A 16,115-nucleotide genomic window follows, 5' to 3' on the forward strand; every position below is an offset into this window, starting at 1 on the left:
CACAATGATTTTTGATATATTGTAATATGTTGAAATATTATAACATATAATATGCCAAGATATTACTGAATGTTGAATTTGATATCTGTAGGATATTGCTGAATGTTGAACTCGATATCTTGTAATATGACTCTGATTCTGATACTCTTTAGCAGTTATGGGCCTGTCTGATGAACATTTGATGAATATATGACATGTGACTGTTTTGTTGGGTGGCGGGATGTCCTGGGTTGTGGAACCACACGTGCGAGGGCCCGTCAAGGCCGCTAGTTATCTCATCTCATTCATCTCATTATCTCTAGCCGCTTTATCCTGTTCTACAGGGTCGCAGGCAAGCTGGAGCCTATCCCAGCTGACTACGGGCGAAAGGCGGGGTACACCCTGGACAAGTCGTCAGGTCATCACAGGGCTGACACATAGACACAGACAACCATTCACACTCACATTCACACCTACGGTCAATTTAGAGTCACCAGTTAACCTAACCTGCATGTCTTTGGACTGTGGGGGAAACCGGAGCACCCGGAGGAAACCCACGCGGACACGGGGAGAACATGCAAACTCCGCACAGAAAGGCCCTCACCGGCCACGGGACTCGAACCCAGGACCTTCTTGCTGTGAGGTGACAGCGCTAACCACTACATCACCGTGCCGCCCTCCGCTAGTTATTATTATTATTATTATTATTATTATTAAAGATTATTAAGATTCCCATAACTAACATGATAGCGATGTTCTGACATTAAAAAAACAAACAAACAAACAACAACAACAAAACAGGAACTTCAACATTAATAAACCATATAATAATGATAACACATGCAGTAAATAATACTACATTTTGCACTTCTTGTTAGATGCTAACTGTATTTCATTAGCTTTGTACCTGGAATCTGCACAATGACAATAAAGTTGAATGTAATCTAGATTAATCTAATCTAATGCTGCAATTATTTATTCAAACTATGACTAAAATTAATTTACAATATTTAGCAAAATTGTAATTTCATGTTCCTAATAACATGTCCTATGTTGGTAAATTACAGAGCTCTTGTTTCCAGTTGTAAATAATTTGCCATTCAGCCTCAGCCTGCTGAGTTCTAAATTTTGCTAGTTAACATGTTGTTGTTTAAGGTGTTGGTTCATTGGTCATTAATTTTACTCAGTGATGGGATGAACATTGGTTAATTATTATTATTATTATTATTATTATTATTATTATTATTATTATTATTATTATTATCATCTCATCTCATCAACTAATACAAGTGTTAGTTGCATTATTAATGTTACTGGTGCTTTAATACTGGAATTCATGGTTTGTTCATGTTAACTATTGTGTTAAATAATGTCATTTATGGGAAGTAATTTCTTGTCTATTGGGCAGAATCCTGTAGACCAAAAATACATGCCATGCCCCCCCCCCCCCCCCCCTTTCTCTTATTTAAGATATTGTAGATAAGTATGATATGTTGCCTTCATCTCAGGAGTGTACAAAATTTCTACCCCAAAGCGGTAACCTCACTACTTGGGCACCCCGTTCCGAATTAACGTAAAGTTACGCTAATGTAATTGCAGCATTTGGAAGTGTTATATACTGAGCTTAATACACACTGGTGCACATTATATAGATATACTGTGGATGAAATAACACATTTTAATAAAGAAAGTGACATGTCTTATGTTCTTATTTTTCCTGATACCTTTTATGTTCCACCTGAAGCCTGTAACCAGTTTGAAGGCCATCTGAGCTCTTTACAATTGTCACTCAGTATCCTACTCTTTATATTATATAGATTGAAAACAAATGAATGACGTGTATTTAAAACTGAATAAAAAGTGAGACTGAGAAAACTGAGATATTCTATTAGCTAGGAATAAATAACAGGACCTTTCTGGGTTTGTGTGTATGTGTGTAGTAAGAGAGAGACAGGCCTGTGTGCCAGTCTGTGTGGAGCTGTGTGTGTTTGAGTGTGTGCAAAAGAAATGTATTAAATTACCTGAAAAATAATTAAGTGCTCTTGTGCATGTTTACGTGTGTGTGTTAGAGACAGAGAGAGAGAGAGAGAGAGAGAGAGAGAGAGAGAGGCTTGTCAATAGAATGCACTCATTCAATAGAACTGCTGCATAGAGAAGTATTAAAAAAGGTTTTTTCAGCCCCCTGCACACACACGCGCGTGCACACACACACACACACACACACACACACACACACACACACACACACACACACAAGAGCATTTGTCTTCACTACACTACTATATACTACAGAGAAATAATGCTTGTCCATATCCCGCCCCATGATTTAGATTCATTCAGTGGAAAAAATGCACTCCGGTTAATCTCATTTCTCTGGGAGGTGTTGTGTGTCATTTTCATAGGCCATTTGATCACTCGTGCAACCACACTAATGTGTTTGTAATAACGTTTATGGTTTTGTGTGGACTCTAAAATGCCAACCATTTCTGTGTCCCTGATAATTTATGGCTGTCAAACACAACTGGCTCTATGCGAGCGCCGCAGACTCAGGATAATTCTCCAGCAGCTGTCGACAGTTCTGACAGTATATGCAACACTTGTTCTGACATTCAAACACACACACACACACAGAGTCTCTGCAGACTATAATTAATAACACTAGGGACTAGCACAAAGTAGCCAACCTACAGGAGCTGCATTGCCTTGATCTTGTAAAAGCAAACCAACTGTGCATATAACATGATTGCATCAGTTTTATGCTCCTGACACACAGCTCCTAATGACAACATGTACAGCCCCGGTAAAATTCTGGTTATTTCTTTCACTAAACTGGAGCATCTGTGCGTCACGTAAAGCACAAAATGCTGAATATGTCAGTCTTCCTATTGTGCATTTTTAATCTGTATATGACAGCAGTGTTTAAAGAAAGTTTGCTGACCAGAACTAGTCTGTGGTTGGTAGAAGAGAGCAACTGGACTTGCTTGAAAAGTCTTGAAGACGTTTCGCCTCTCGTCCGAAAGGCATCATCAGTTCTGTCTGTCTAATAGGGAGTATCAAGTATTTATCCTCTCATGGATCATAATAGAATCCAAATCAGAATGCTGATGTCTGCATTGAAGGTGGCTGATAGATGTCATAGACCCCACCTCTGTTCAGTGATGGTCGTTCCAGGCTGACAAAATTGAACGATCCTCTCTGGCTAAGATGTCTGCCAGTTTTCTGGAAGTCCTCTCATACTCCCGCACTAGTCGAAGGGTACTCATCCCAAAGTGTGTAGAAACATATCTGTGAAGATACTCAGTCGTCCAGGTACATAGTAATCTAATCATAGTAATCATAGTAGATTACTATGTACCTGGACGACTGAGTATCTTCACAGATATGACCAGAACTAGCATCTCACCTTATCCAAATCTTTAGCTTAACCTGGAGCTGCCACAGCAATATTGCTGTTATGCCTTAGAGAAAAAAAAGAATCAAATATATTTCACGTTTTTTTTCACAAGGACTTATGAATAATATCTGAAAAGCATGTAATAATCTCAAATTGCACATGTGCATTCAAGTAAACATGTGACGTGAATAATGTGTGTTCACATTTTGATAAAAAAATTCTTGCCATTATCTACAAATCACGTGAAAAATGAAATCGCATGCCTATCACATGAAAACTTAACATAAGTACATGAATCATTTATTTAAAAAATTAATGCAGCATATAAAAGTTAAAAAAAAAAAACACGTACTACATGTGAAAAAATATGTGAAGAATAACATTTCGAGTGTCTAAAATCCAAATGTACAAATTTCACATGAGAATCATGGGACTATTCACATGTAACATTCAGGTCACTTTTTATATTGTGTCGTGTAAAATGTTTTTCACTGACTAAAAGATTATGTTTTGTGGACAGACAGTATGTGTTTGTATGACAAATACACTGCTTGACCAAAAAAAAAAAAAAAAAAGCCGCCATTTGTATTTAAATAAGCAAATACATAAGAGCATTTGATTGGATAATTACTGCAGTGATTAATGTGTTTCAGCTGACAACAATTCTTTTAACACTAACTGATGCAGTGAGGAGCTTCTCATTTCTTAAACAAAAATGTCGGAAGACGTATCCCATGCTCATGGAAAAGATGTTACTGTGTTTCAGAAGGGTCGAAGTATTGGCCTGCATCAAGCAAAGAAAACAACTAAGGACATTGCTGAAGTGATCGGAATTGGGTTAAGAACTGTCTAGTACATTATTAAAACCTGGTAAGATAGTGGTGAAGCATCAACTTTGTGGAAAAAATGTGGTGGGGAAAAAGATCCTGACTGACCATGATCAGAGATCACTTAAACACTTGGTGAAGTTCCGTCCATTATCTGTAGCCGCTTTATCCTGTTCTACAGGGTCGCAGGCAAGCTGGAGCCTATCCCAGCTGACTATGGGCGAGAGGCGGGGTACACCCTAGACTAGTCGCCAGGTTATCGCTGGGCTGACACATATGGCCCTTTTCCACTACCCTTTTTCAGCTCACTTCAGCTCGCTTCAGCTCACTTCAGCCCGACACGGCTCGCGTTTCGACTACCTTAGAGCAGCACGACTCAGCTCGCTTCAGCCCTGCTTAGCACCCAAAACTCGCACGGTTTTGGAATGGGGCTGAAGCGAGCCAAACTGAGCTGAGTGAGGCTAGGGGCGTGAGGAGACACTCCCCTGTGCACTGATTGGTGAGGAGGAGTGTCCTCACATGCCCACACACGCCCCGCGAGCACGCTGGGATCTGTAAACACTGTAAAACCGGAAGAAGAATTACGAGAATTTCTGAAGCCTTATGTGCCTCACCTCATCTATACGCTCTTGCCAGTATCTGTTGGCATTATCGGTGACAACAAGCCACAGAATCAAGACCAGCAACACTAACGACTCCATGTCCTCCATGTTTATTGTTTACTATCCGGGTTGTGAGACTACCGCTTAAAAGATCACTGATGTCACTGTTTGCACCGCTTAACGACATCACGTGACATCCACCCACTTTTGCTAACTCCACCCAATGTGTCCACCCACTTCCAGCCAGCACGGTTCAGCGCGGTTGTAGTCGAAATGCAACTCCAACAGCCCCACTCAGCTCGACTCAGCCCAACTCAGCACGGCACGGCTCAGCCCAACTCAGCCGCGTTTGTAGTGGAAAAGCGGCAATAGAGACAGACAACCATTCACACTCACATTCACACCTACGGTCAATTTAGAGCCAACAATTAACCTAACCTGCATGTCTTTGGACTGTGGAAGAAAGAAAGAAAGAAAGAAAGAAAGAAAGAAAGAAAGAAAGAAAGAAAGAAAGAAAGAACAACTTTATTCATCACACACTTGTGAAATTCCTCTTTGCATTTAACCCATCTGAAGCAGTGAACACACACATGCACACACATGTGAGCAATGAGCACACACACATACCCAGAGCAGTGGGCAGCCATGCTAACAGCGTCTGGGGAGCAGTTGGGAGTTAGGTGCCTCGCTCAAAGGCACCTCAGCCCAAGGCCGTCCCATATTAACCTAACCTGCATGTCTTTCGACTGTGGGGGAAACCGGAGCACCCAGAGGAAACCCACACAGACACGGGGAGAACATGCAAACTCCACACAGGAAGGCCCTCGCTGGCCGCTGGGCTCGAACCCAGGACCTTCTTGCTGTGAGGCAACACTACACCACCGTGCCGCCACTTGGTGAAGCTGAATTGTAAAAAACATTGACAGTAGAACTCACGGCTATGTTTAATAGTGAAATTGAGAGCATTTCCACAATCACAATGTGATGAGAACTCACAGGATTGGTACTAAACAGCTGTGTGCCCATAAAAGAAAGAAAAACACTTGTTAGACTAATCAGGAGAAAATGCTTAAATTTGCTAGGGAGCATAAAGATTGGACTCTGGAGCAATGGAAAAAGGTCATGTGGTTTGATAAGCCCAGATTTACCCTATTCTTGAGTGATGGGTGTGTCAGGGTAAGAAGTGAAGCACATGAAGCAATGCACCCATCATGCATACTGGCCACTGTACAAGCCTCTGGAGGCAGTGTTATAATCTGTGGTTGTTTCAGTTGGTCAGGTCAAGACTCAGCAATGTTATGGGGCAATAAAATGAAGTCAGCTGATGACCTGAATGTACAGAATAGCCAGGTTACCACATCAATGGATTTTTCTTCCCTGATGGCACAGGCATAAAATTAAGGCTCAGACTGTGAAAGAGTGGTTCAGGAAGCATGAGGAATCATTTTCACACATGAATTGGCCACCACAGAGTCCCGACCTTAACTCCATTGAGAATCGTTGGGATGTGCTGGAGAAGATTTTATGCAGTGGTTCAGTTTCCCATCCTCAAAACAAGATCTCGGCTCAAAGTTAATACAACTCTGGACTGAAATAAATGTTGTGAAATTGCATAAATTTATTGATACAATACCATGGTGAATGCATGCTGTAATCAAAGCTAAACGCAGTCCAATCAAATTCAGTCAGGTCCAATCAAATATTAGAGGGCACAATTTTTATTTATTTATTTTTTGTATTGCAGTGTATTAAAGTGTGTAGACCCCCCCCCCACACTATGGGGTCTATTTTCATGCAGACACAAGCATAATTTCAGGAAATAATAATAAAGTTAAACTTCTATATCGCCTTTCTCACACCCAATGTCGCCTTACAATTAGAAAAAAAAAAGTCCACCAAAAGAGGTCAGGATGTGTCTCCAGTAGCATAGCTAGCCACAGTCCCACCAACAGGTGCATGAAGGCAAATCCCACCCCGTTTGCACAGCCACCTTGACACCACTGGGCAACAGCGCTTGGAACACCGTGTCATGGATCCAGAAAGCGAGCACAGAAGCACCGCTGCACAAAGCACTGGGCAACTCTGATCTTAAAAGAGAACAATGAGCTCACTGCAGTCACTGAATGGGTGCAAGCCCCCGCCAATGGCATTTGTCATTTTCATCATCAGTGTTTGACCCTGGGTTTCAAAATATGCAGACACAGTTGTATTATCCAACACAAAGCCTTAAAATTCCTGTCCTATCCACGAAACATCGTCTTTTAGTCAGTGAAACGTTTTACACTACACAATATGCATTAACATTTTCATAAATGTCCATGGTCCTTTATAGAAAAGTGACATGAATGTCACATGTGAATAAACTTATTACTTGGTTTTTGGATGTTCCTTTTTTATATCACCCCACTTCAATATAAATCAGCTACTTCTCCACACTGCAACTTCAATACAACAGGCTGAATTATTTTTAACAAATATGCACAAAACAGCTCTGTTATAGCTACTTACTTGTGAAATGCACTGTTCATGCAGAAAAATGGAAAAAAAACTTGGAATTTTAAGACTCTCTCTGACAATTTTGTGATTTTGATATTTTGACATATATATCAAAACCTTGATATAAGGTTTTGATCCTAAGTTGATCCTTGATATCACCACAGAACATGATCACATGTTTAGTTTAGAATATCTTTGTCTGGGATGTTGCTGTTTGCTATAGTTTTATAGTCCCTTTATTGGAACTAAAGGACTCAAACCTGTTCCAGCATAACAATGTTTTTGTGCACAAAGCAAGATACAAAAAGAAATCCTTTGCAATCAAGTGGACAGTAGAGAGCCCTAACCTCAACCTCACTAACACCTTTGGGATAAACTGGAATGCTGACTGCACCCCTAGCCTCCTCGCTTGATGTCAGTGCCTGACCTCACTATGCTCTTGTGGGTGAATGGGCAGAAATCCCGACAGCCACATTTCATAATCTAGTGGAAAGCCTTCCCAGATGAGTGGAGGCTATTATAGCAAGGGGGAACCAACTCCATAATGATGCCCAGAGTTTTGGAGAGTAATGCTCAGTGATCAGGTGTCCATATACAACCCCGATTCCAAAAAAGTTGGGACAAAATACAAATTGTAAATAAAAATGGAATGCAATAATTTACAAATCTCAAAAACTGATATTGTATTCACAATAGAACATAGACAACATATCAAATGTCAAAAGTGAGACATTTTGAAATTTCATGCCAAATATTGGCTCATTTGAAATTTCATGACAGCAACACATCTCAAAAAAGTTGGGACAGGGGCAATAAGAGGCTGGAAAAGTTAAAGGTACAAAAAAGGAACAGCTGGAGGACCAAATTGCAACTCATTAGGTCAATTGGCAATAGGTCATTAACATGACTGGGTATAAAAAGAGCATCTTGGAGTGGCAGCGGCTCTCAGAAGTAAAGATGGGAAGAGGATCACCAATCCCCCTAATTCTGCACCGACAAATAGTGGAGCAATATCAGAAAGGAGTTTGACAGTGTAAAATTGCAAAGAGTTTGAACATATCATCATCTACAGTGCATAATATCATCAAAAGATTCAGAGAATCTGGAAGAATCTCTGTGCGTAAGGGTTAAGGCCGGAAAACCATACTGGGTGCCCGTGATCTTCAGGCCCTTAGATGGCACTGCATCACATACAGGCATGCTTCTGTATTGGAAATCACAAAATGGGCTCAGGAATATTTCCAGAGAACATTATCTGTGAACACAATTCACCGTGCCATCCGCCGTTGCCAGCTAAAACTCTATAGTTCAAAGAAGAAGCCGTATCTAAACATGATCCAGAAGCGCAGACGTCTTCTCTGGGCCAAGGCTCATTTAAAATGGACTGTGGCAAAGTGGAAAACTGTTCTGTGGTCAGACGAATCAAAATTTGAAGTTCTTTATGGAAATCAGGGACGCTGTGTCATTCGGACTAAAGAGGAGAAGGACGACCCAAGTTGTTATCAGCGCTCAGTTCAGAAGCCTGCATCTCTGATGGTATGGGGTTGCATTAGTGTGTGTGGCATGGGCAGCTTACACATCTGGAAAGACACCATCAATGCTGAAAGGTATATCCAGGTTCTAGAGCAACATATGCTCCCATCCAGACGACGTCTCTTTCAGGGCAGACCTTGCATTTTCCAACATGACAATGCCAAACCACATACTGCATCAATTACAGCATCATGGCTGCGTAGAAGAAGGGTCCGGGTATTGAACTGGCCAGCCTGCAGTCCAGATCTTTCACCCATAGAAAACATTTGGTGCATCATAAAACGGAAGATACGACAAAAAAGACCTAAGACAGTTGAGCAACTAGAATCCTACATTAGACAAGAATGGGTTAACATTCCTATCCCTAAACTTGAGCAACTTGTCTCCTCAGTCCCCAGACGTTTACAGACTGTTGTAAAGAGAAAAGGGGATGTCTCACAGTGGTAAACATGGCCTTGTTCCAACTTTTTTGAGATGTGTTGTTGTCATGAAATTTAAAATCACCTAATTTTTCTCTTTAAATGATACATTTTCTCAGTTTAAACATTTGATATATCATCTATGTTCTATTCTGAATAAAATATGGAATTTTTAAACTTCCACATCATTGCATTCCGTTTTTATTTACAATTTGTACTTTGTCCCAACTTTTTTGGAATCGGGGTTGTACTTTTGGCCACATCTCATCATCTCATCTCATTATCTCTATCCGCTTTATCCTGTTCTCCAGGGTCGCAGGCAAGCTGGAGCCTATCCCAGCTGACTATGGGCGAAAGGCGGGGTACACCCTGGACAAGTCGCCAGGTCATCACAGGGCTGACACATAGACACAGACAACCATTCACACTCACATTCACACCTACGGTCAATTTAGAGTCACCAGTTAACCTAACCTGCATGTCTTTGGACTGTGGGGGAAACCGGAGCACCCGGAGGAAACCCACGCGGACATGGGGAGAACATGCAAACTCCGCGCAGAAAGGCCCTTGCTGGCCACGGGGCTCGAACCCGGACCTTCTTGCTGTGAGGCGACAGCGCTAACCACTACACCACCGTGCCGCCCCACTTTTGGCCACATATACCGTAATTGCATGAATGACTAGAATGACCAGGTGTACAGGTGTTCCTATTAAAGTGGCTGGTGAGTGAATTTTTCCTAAATTTCAGTGCACACCTGTTTCTCTTTGAGCAAAGGCATGGTATTTTTATACTACATTGAGTATGTGTATGAGAGCCGAGAATGGTAAACTCTAAAATTGGCATCTCAGCTATTCCTGGTCTTTCTTACCTTCATCTTTACCTTAACTGATACACTCAATCTCATACATTCTGTACTGTCTCTGGTACTTACAGTTCTATGTGTGTTTGTTTGCACCTGTCTGCAGTTGTCTCAGGCTGCCCAGGCCCAGCCGCCTCCACCGGTGTCTCAGCCAGGCCTGCTGAGAATGCCCCACAGCCAGAGTCCTCTCCGCCAAGCCTCTTCATCCTCCTCAACCTCTTCATCCTCATCTTCAGCACTTAGTGTGGGGCAGCTGGTTAGCAGTGAGTACAAATACCTCACCCTCTCATATACGTAGATGCACACACACACACACACACACACACACACACACACACACACACACACACACATCCTGGATAAAATTACTGTTTGGTGAAATGGTGGATATAACAGGCGTAGCTCTATAAGCACTTGAAGGTTTAAGAAAATGAAGGAATATTATAAAGCAAGCAGAGGTTGTAGTGCTCAAATACACAACAAAGGTCTGTTCAAGCCAGAGTACAAAGAAACTCTGAGGGTTCTGAAACTTATGTATCAAGGTCTGCCATCTACATGGCCAAACACTGTACTGATATTTATCCCTGTCTTTGTCTGGAGCCAAACAGTATATGGATTGGTTTTGTGCACTTTTTCTTTGTGACTGTGTGCATTAAAAAGTGCATGTGTCATAAACAGAGGCTTGTGTGCAGAGTTTCTTAGCCACCACATATAAATCACTCCATGCTGCCTGTCACAGACCCGGCGTCTCTTTAAAAAAACTGCTTTACTTAGATAAATTCTCATTTGTCACAGGCAATTGCTTTAAACCTGTTTCAAAGGCATCTGCGATGGAGTTTTGAATTCAATAAAAGGGAAGTTGCCATTGATCGACTTGTTGCAAACGTAGCCAATGGTCTGTTTCATAATTCTTTTCCCCCCTTCCTCTGTGTCAAAATGTATGTAATACCTCTGGCATTCTCTATTCATTTCATCAATTTGCTGCCATGGTGTAGCCTTCTATGCCACACAGTATTTGTCACAGCATCCTTCTCTAGCACAAATCTGGAGAACATAGGTTGAAAAAGATGAGAAAAATCAGTAACCCACTTCTAGAAAAGGCTTGATGTTTGTTTTGATCAGACTGAATGACTGAAGGCTTTATGGGCTGCTTCATAATCATGGTTAGCTTTTTGAATAACACCAAGTAACCCCTACAACTAGGTCTAGTATATATATATATATATATATATATATATATATATATATATATATATATATATATATATATATATATATATATATGCTGGAGTTTATCTCATCTTATCTCATTATCTCTAGCCACTTTATCCTGTTCTACAGGGTCGCAGGTGCTGGAGTTTATTATACCTTATTTTACAGGGACACACCACTCTACCTACAGCAGTAATGTCTCTTCTAAGTTCTTATGTTTGCAAGAGTCAAATGCAGGCTCAGTTTTGATCTTCTGGTCATTTTGTTTAATTCTAATTTAATTATTATACATATTTTTCTGGTTAAATTCAGAATTGCATTTTAGCACTAACTAGGTTTTACTTTGGAACATATATTTTCATTCACAATAGAAAGATATTTAATTGGAAGTTACATTTTTTGTAAGCTAAGTGCCTCCAACAGGATTCTTTGTCTGTCAAAAAGTCCTCTCTGGAAACCACTCACCATATTATGAGGTTGTAAATGATTTTTTTTTTTTTAAGAAAATACGTCTATGTTTTGAAACAGAATACTCTGTTGCACAGTAAAAAACAGGACTTGAAACAGATGCGAGACACATTTGCAGCAGAGCTTCAAGTGTGGTTGAAATGTGTGCCTGCCAGAAAGTGTCCTCTCCAGAAAACCACAAGGATTGTCACCACTTCAGTTGTTATTACAGTTCCCATCATGTACAAACATTGCTTCACAGTACTTGAAAATTTGTACTTAAAATAACATACATTTCAACAGTTTTTCACTTTGTATATCTTACTCTTGTGGACTACAAGAAAGTGGGTCAATTTTAGAAATACACTATATGCCATCTTTATATGTATATGATCTTTATCCAGTATATGACCTGTAGCTCTGAACAGTGTTGGGCACGTGACTTTCAAAAAGTAATTAGTTATAGTTACTAGTTACTTTTCCCAAAAAGTAACTGAGTTAGTAACGGAGTTACTTTGTCATAAAAGTAACTAATTACCAGGGAAAGTAATTATTCCATTACATTTTGTTCCCCCTCAAAAAAAATCAAATTCAATTAGTGTAATCATAATAAAAGTGAATGTTAAATGTGTTTAATGACTGAAATGGACACTTAACAGAACCAATTAGTAACGTTATCTACACTATATTAATATTTTTGTGGGACAATGTGAGATAAGACATCTATCAAATTTAATATATTTTTGTAGTTATTAAAATTATGTTACTAATTACTACTGGCCACTGATGAGGACAAACGCTTTGTTCCTCAACATAATGTGCATTGCACGTAAACACTCTTGCCTTTTATTTCAAGTAATGAAAAGTAATGGCTGTATTTCCAATGTGAAAGCGCAGTGCTGGGCTGACCGCTCGCCATCGCTGTCTCTTCTGATTGAAAGAGCGCGCAGTAGTGCAGTAGGCGTGGCCTACTCACGTATGTTGTCCAAATCTACTCTGATTGGCTTACTGTGCCGTTGTCTCGCGTCTCCCCGCCCCACACTAAAGCAGAGTAAAGAAAGGCTGAGCGAGCAGCGTGCCAGATGAGAACAGCTTTAATAAAGTAACGCATAGTATTTTATTGTAAGTAATGGGAACGGCGTTATAACGATGTAAAAAGTAATTAGTTAGATTACTCGTTACTAAAAAAAGTAACGCCGTTAGTAACGCCGTTTATTCTAACGCTGTTATTCCCATCACTGGCTCTGAAATTCTGCACAGTTAATGTCCATCTCAAAAGGTAGTTTTTGGTAGCAGAGAAACACAAAATTCTGAGGTTTGATTTTTGAACTTTTGTGGACCTGAAAAGTACACTCTGATTTTGAAACAACGCTTATACCGTAGTATTTTCAGTTCTCTTTAAATAATAAGAAAAATATAATATGTCCAGTATTTATCTGGATTTATGGTATTATATTTATATTTGTATTAAACACTCCCCTCCAAAAGTATTAGAATGGTAAGGCCAATTCTTTTGTTTTTGCTATACAATGAAGATGCATGGTTTTGAGATCAAAAGATGAAAATGAGATGAATGAACAGAATTTCAGCTTTCATTTCCTGATTTTTTTTTTTTTAATATCTGGCTGTGTTAAACAACTTAGAACTTCACACTTTTGGGGGCAGACCACCCAATTCTTAGGTGAGCTAAAGTATTGAAATATATAGTCTCATCTCATCTCATCATCTCTAGCCGCTTTATCCTGTTCTACAGGGTCGCAGGCAAGCTGGAGCCTATCCCAGCTGACTACGGGCGAAAGGCGGGGTACACCCTGGACAAGTCGCCAGGTCATCACAGGGCTGACACAGACACCCATTCACACTCACACCTCATCTCATTATCTCTAGCCGCTTTATCCTTCTACAGGGTCGCAGGCAAGCTGGAGCCTATCCCAGCTGACTATGGGCGAAAGGCGGGGTACACCCTGGACAAGTCGCCAGGTCATCACAGGGCTGACACAGACACCCATTCACACTCACACCTACGGTCAATTTAGAGTCACCAGTTGACCTAACCTGCATGTCTTTGGACTGTGGGGGAAACCAGAGCACCCGGAGGAAACCCACGCGGACAACATGAAAACTCCGCACAGAAAGGCCCTCGCTGGCCATGGGGCTTGAACCCGAACCTTCTTGCTGTGAGGCGACAGCGCTAACCACTACACCACCATGCCGCCCGGAATATATAGTCTTAAAGTAAATTGAAGTAAATAACACTTAATATTTGGTTGCATATTTCTCGTTTGCAGTAACTGCAACCAACTGATGGCCCACTGACATCACCAAACTGTTGCATTCTTCTTTTTTTTATGCTTTTCCAGGCTTGTACCACAGCTTCTTTCAGATGTTGTTTGTTTTGGGGTTTCTCCCTTCAGTCTCCTCTTCAGGAGGTGAAAGCACGCTTAATTGGGTGATTGACCTGGCATGTCTAAAATCTTCAATCTCCCCCCCCCCCCCCCCCCCAATTAAGTCCTTTCTTGTGTTGGCAATGTGTTTTGAGTCATTGTCTTGCTACATGATGAAATCCCCCTAAATTAGATTGGATGCATTTGTCTGTAAATTGGCAAAAAGAATGCTTCTGTGGACTCCTGAATTTATTCTGCTGCTACCATCACGTGCTACATCATCAATAAAGATTAGTGAGCCTGTTCCAGAAGCAGCCATAAAAGCTCAAGCCATGACACTACCTCCACTGTACTTGACCGATGAGCTCATATGTTCTGGATCATAAGTAGATCCTTTATTTCTCCACACTTTGGCCTTTCCATCACTTTGGTAGAGGTTAATCTTGGTTACAGAATTTTTGTGGCTCTTCTTTGTATTTCTTTGTGAATTCCAAACTGGGCTAAAGATTCTTCTTGCTGATGAGTGGTTTGCATCTTGTGGTATGGCCTCTATATTTCTGCTCTCAAAGTCTTCTTCGAATGGTGGACCATCACCCCTGCCCTGTGGAGGTTGTCAGTGATGTCACTGACTGTTGTTTTTGGGTTTTCCTTCACAGCTCTTCTAATGTCTCTGTGCTGTTGTTTTCCTTGGCCGACCTGTTCCATGTCTGGTTGTTAGTACACCCATGGTTTCTTTCTTTATCAGGATCTTCCAAATTGGCAATTGGCAATTCACAATGCTTTTGCAATGTCTCTGATAAAATTCCCCTCTTTTCTTAGCTTCAAAATGACTTGTTTTACTCCCATAGATAGCTCTCTGGTCTTCATATTGGTTTATCCATTTTAACAACAGCAACAACAAATGCAGGTGATTTCAGAGTTGAAACCCAGGGTGCAAACCAAGAGTAGACATTCAGAGCTATTAATTGCTTAAAAGAAACACCTTGTTGCCCAGATGGGCTCTAATACAAAAAGTTTTAATATTTTTGATCATGGCCGCACAGTGGTGTCGTGGTTAGCGCTGTCGCCTCACAGCAAGAAGGTCTGGGTTCAAGCCCCGTGGCCGACGAGGGCCTTTCTGTGCAGAGTTTGCATGTTCTCCCCGTGTCCGCGTGGGTTTCCTCCGGGTGCTCCGGTTTCCCCCACAGTCCAAAGACATGCAGGTTAGGTTAACTGGTGACTCTAAATTGACCGTAGGTGTGAATGTGAGTGTGAATGGTTGTCTGTGTCTATGTGTCAGCCCTGTGATGACCTGGTGACTTGTCCAGGGTTGTTAGTATCCCACTTCTGACACCAAATTGTTGGGTTCACCCAGAAAGAGACCCCGATTCCTTCGTGGGCCACCCTCGGCCGAGGACGAGAATGATCAGGTCGAGAGAAACAGACAATCAGAATCAGAGATTCACATGTCAGTTTATTCGCACAGTCACTTCGTCAAAATGAAAACATCTTTGGAAACGTCTTATAGTGTTTCTGTGTTTATGTTTTGTCTTCATGTGTGTGTGTGTGTAATGGGTGTGTGTCTATGTGGAAGTGTGTAATGATCTTGAATCAATCATAATATAAAAACATATTTCTGATGACAGTAAGGTACAGATAGATATCAGCATGGAATGTCTAAACACAGAATGTCTAGTCTACGGAGTCTATTCAGAGAAGGTCAAAGACACGTTTGCACAGAAAGGATCTAATAATTTAACATAACTCCTTAACACATAAATGTGTGTTAAGTCAGTAAATTACATCTTGATTTCATCAACATAAGCAAAATAACAAATAACAATATGTCTAAAACAATGCTAAAACAAAGAAAATAAACATTAAAATAAGAACAACTTAACCACAAGAACAATGAGAATATGTCTGAAAGAGAGAGAACAATTAAACAACTAACAGGATTAAACTCATAACTAAATTAGGTTA

General features: G+C 40.7%; 1 protein-coding gene across 1 annotated transcript in view; it reads left to right on the forward strand.

Moving 5' to 3' along the window:
• The window catches only part of pou6f2 (POU class 6 homeobox 2), a 173,634-nt gene that overhangs the window by 146,000 nt on the left and 11,519 nt on the right, over nucleotides 1-16,115 (forward strand). Inside the window, exon 7 of the mRNA XM_060900036.1 lies at nucleotides 10,217-10,373. Within this exon, the coding sequence (XP_060756019.1) occupies nucleotides 10,217-10,373 (157 nt within the window). The remainder of the gene's footprint in view (nucleotides 1-10,216; nucleotides 10,374-16,115) is intronic.

The sequence above is a fragment of the Neoarius graeffei genome, chromosome 19, assembly GCF_027579695.1.
Source record: "Neoarius graeffei isolate fNeoGra1 chromosome 19, fNeoGra1.pri, whole genome shotgun sequence".
Classification (NCBI taxonomy): Eukaryota; Metazoa; Chordata; class Actinopteri; order Siluriformes; family Ariidae; genus Neoarius; species Neoarius graeffei.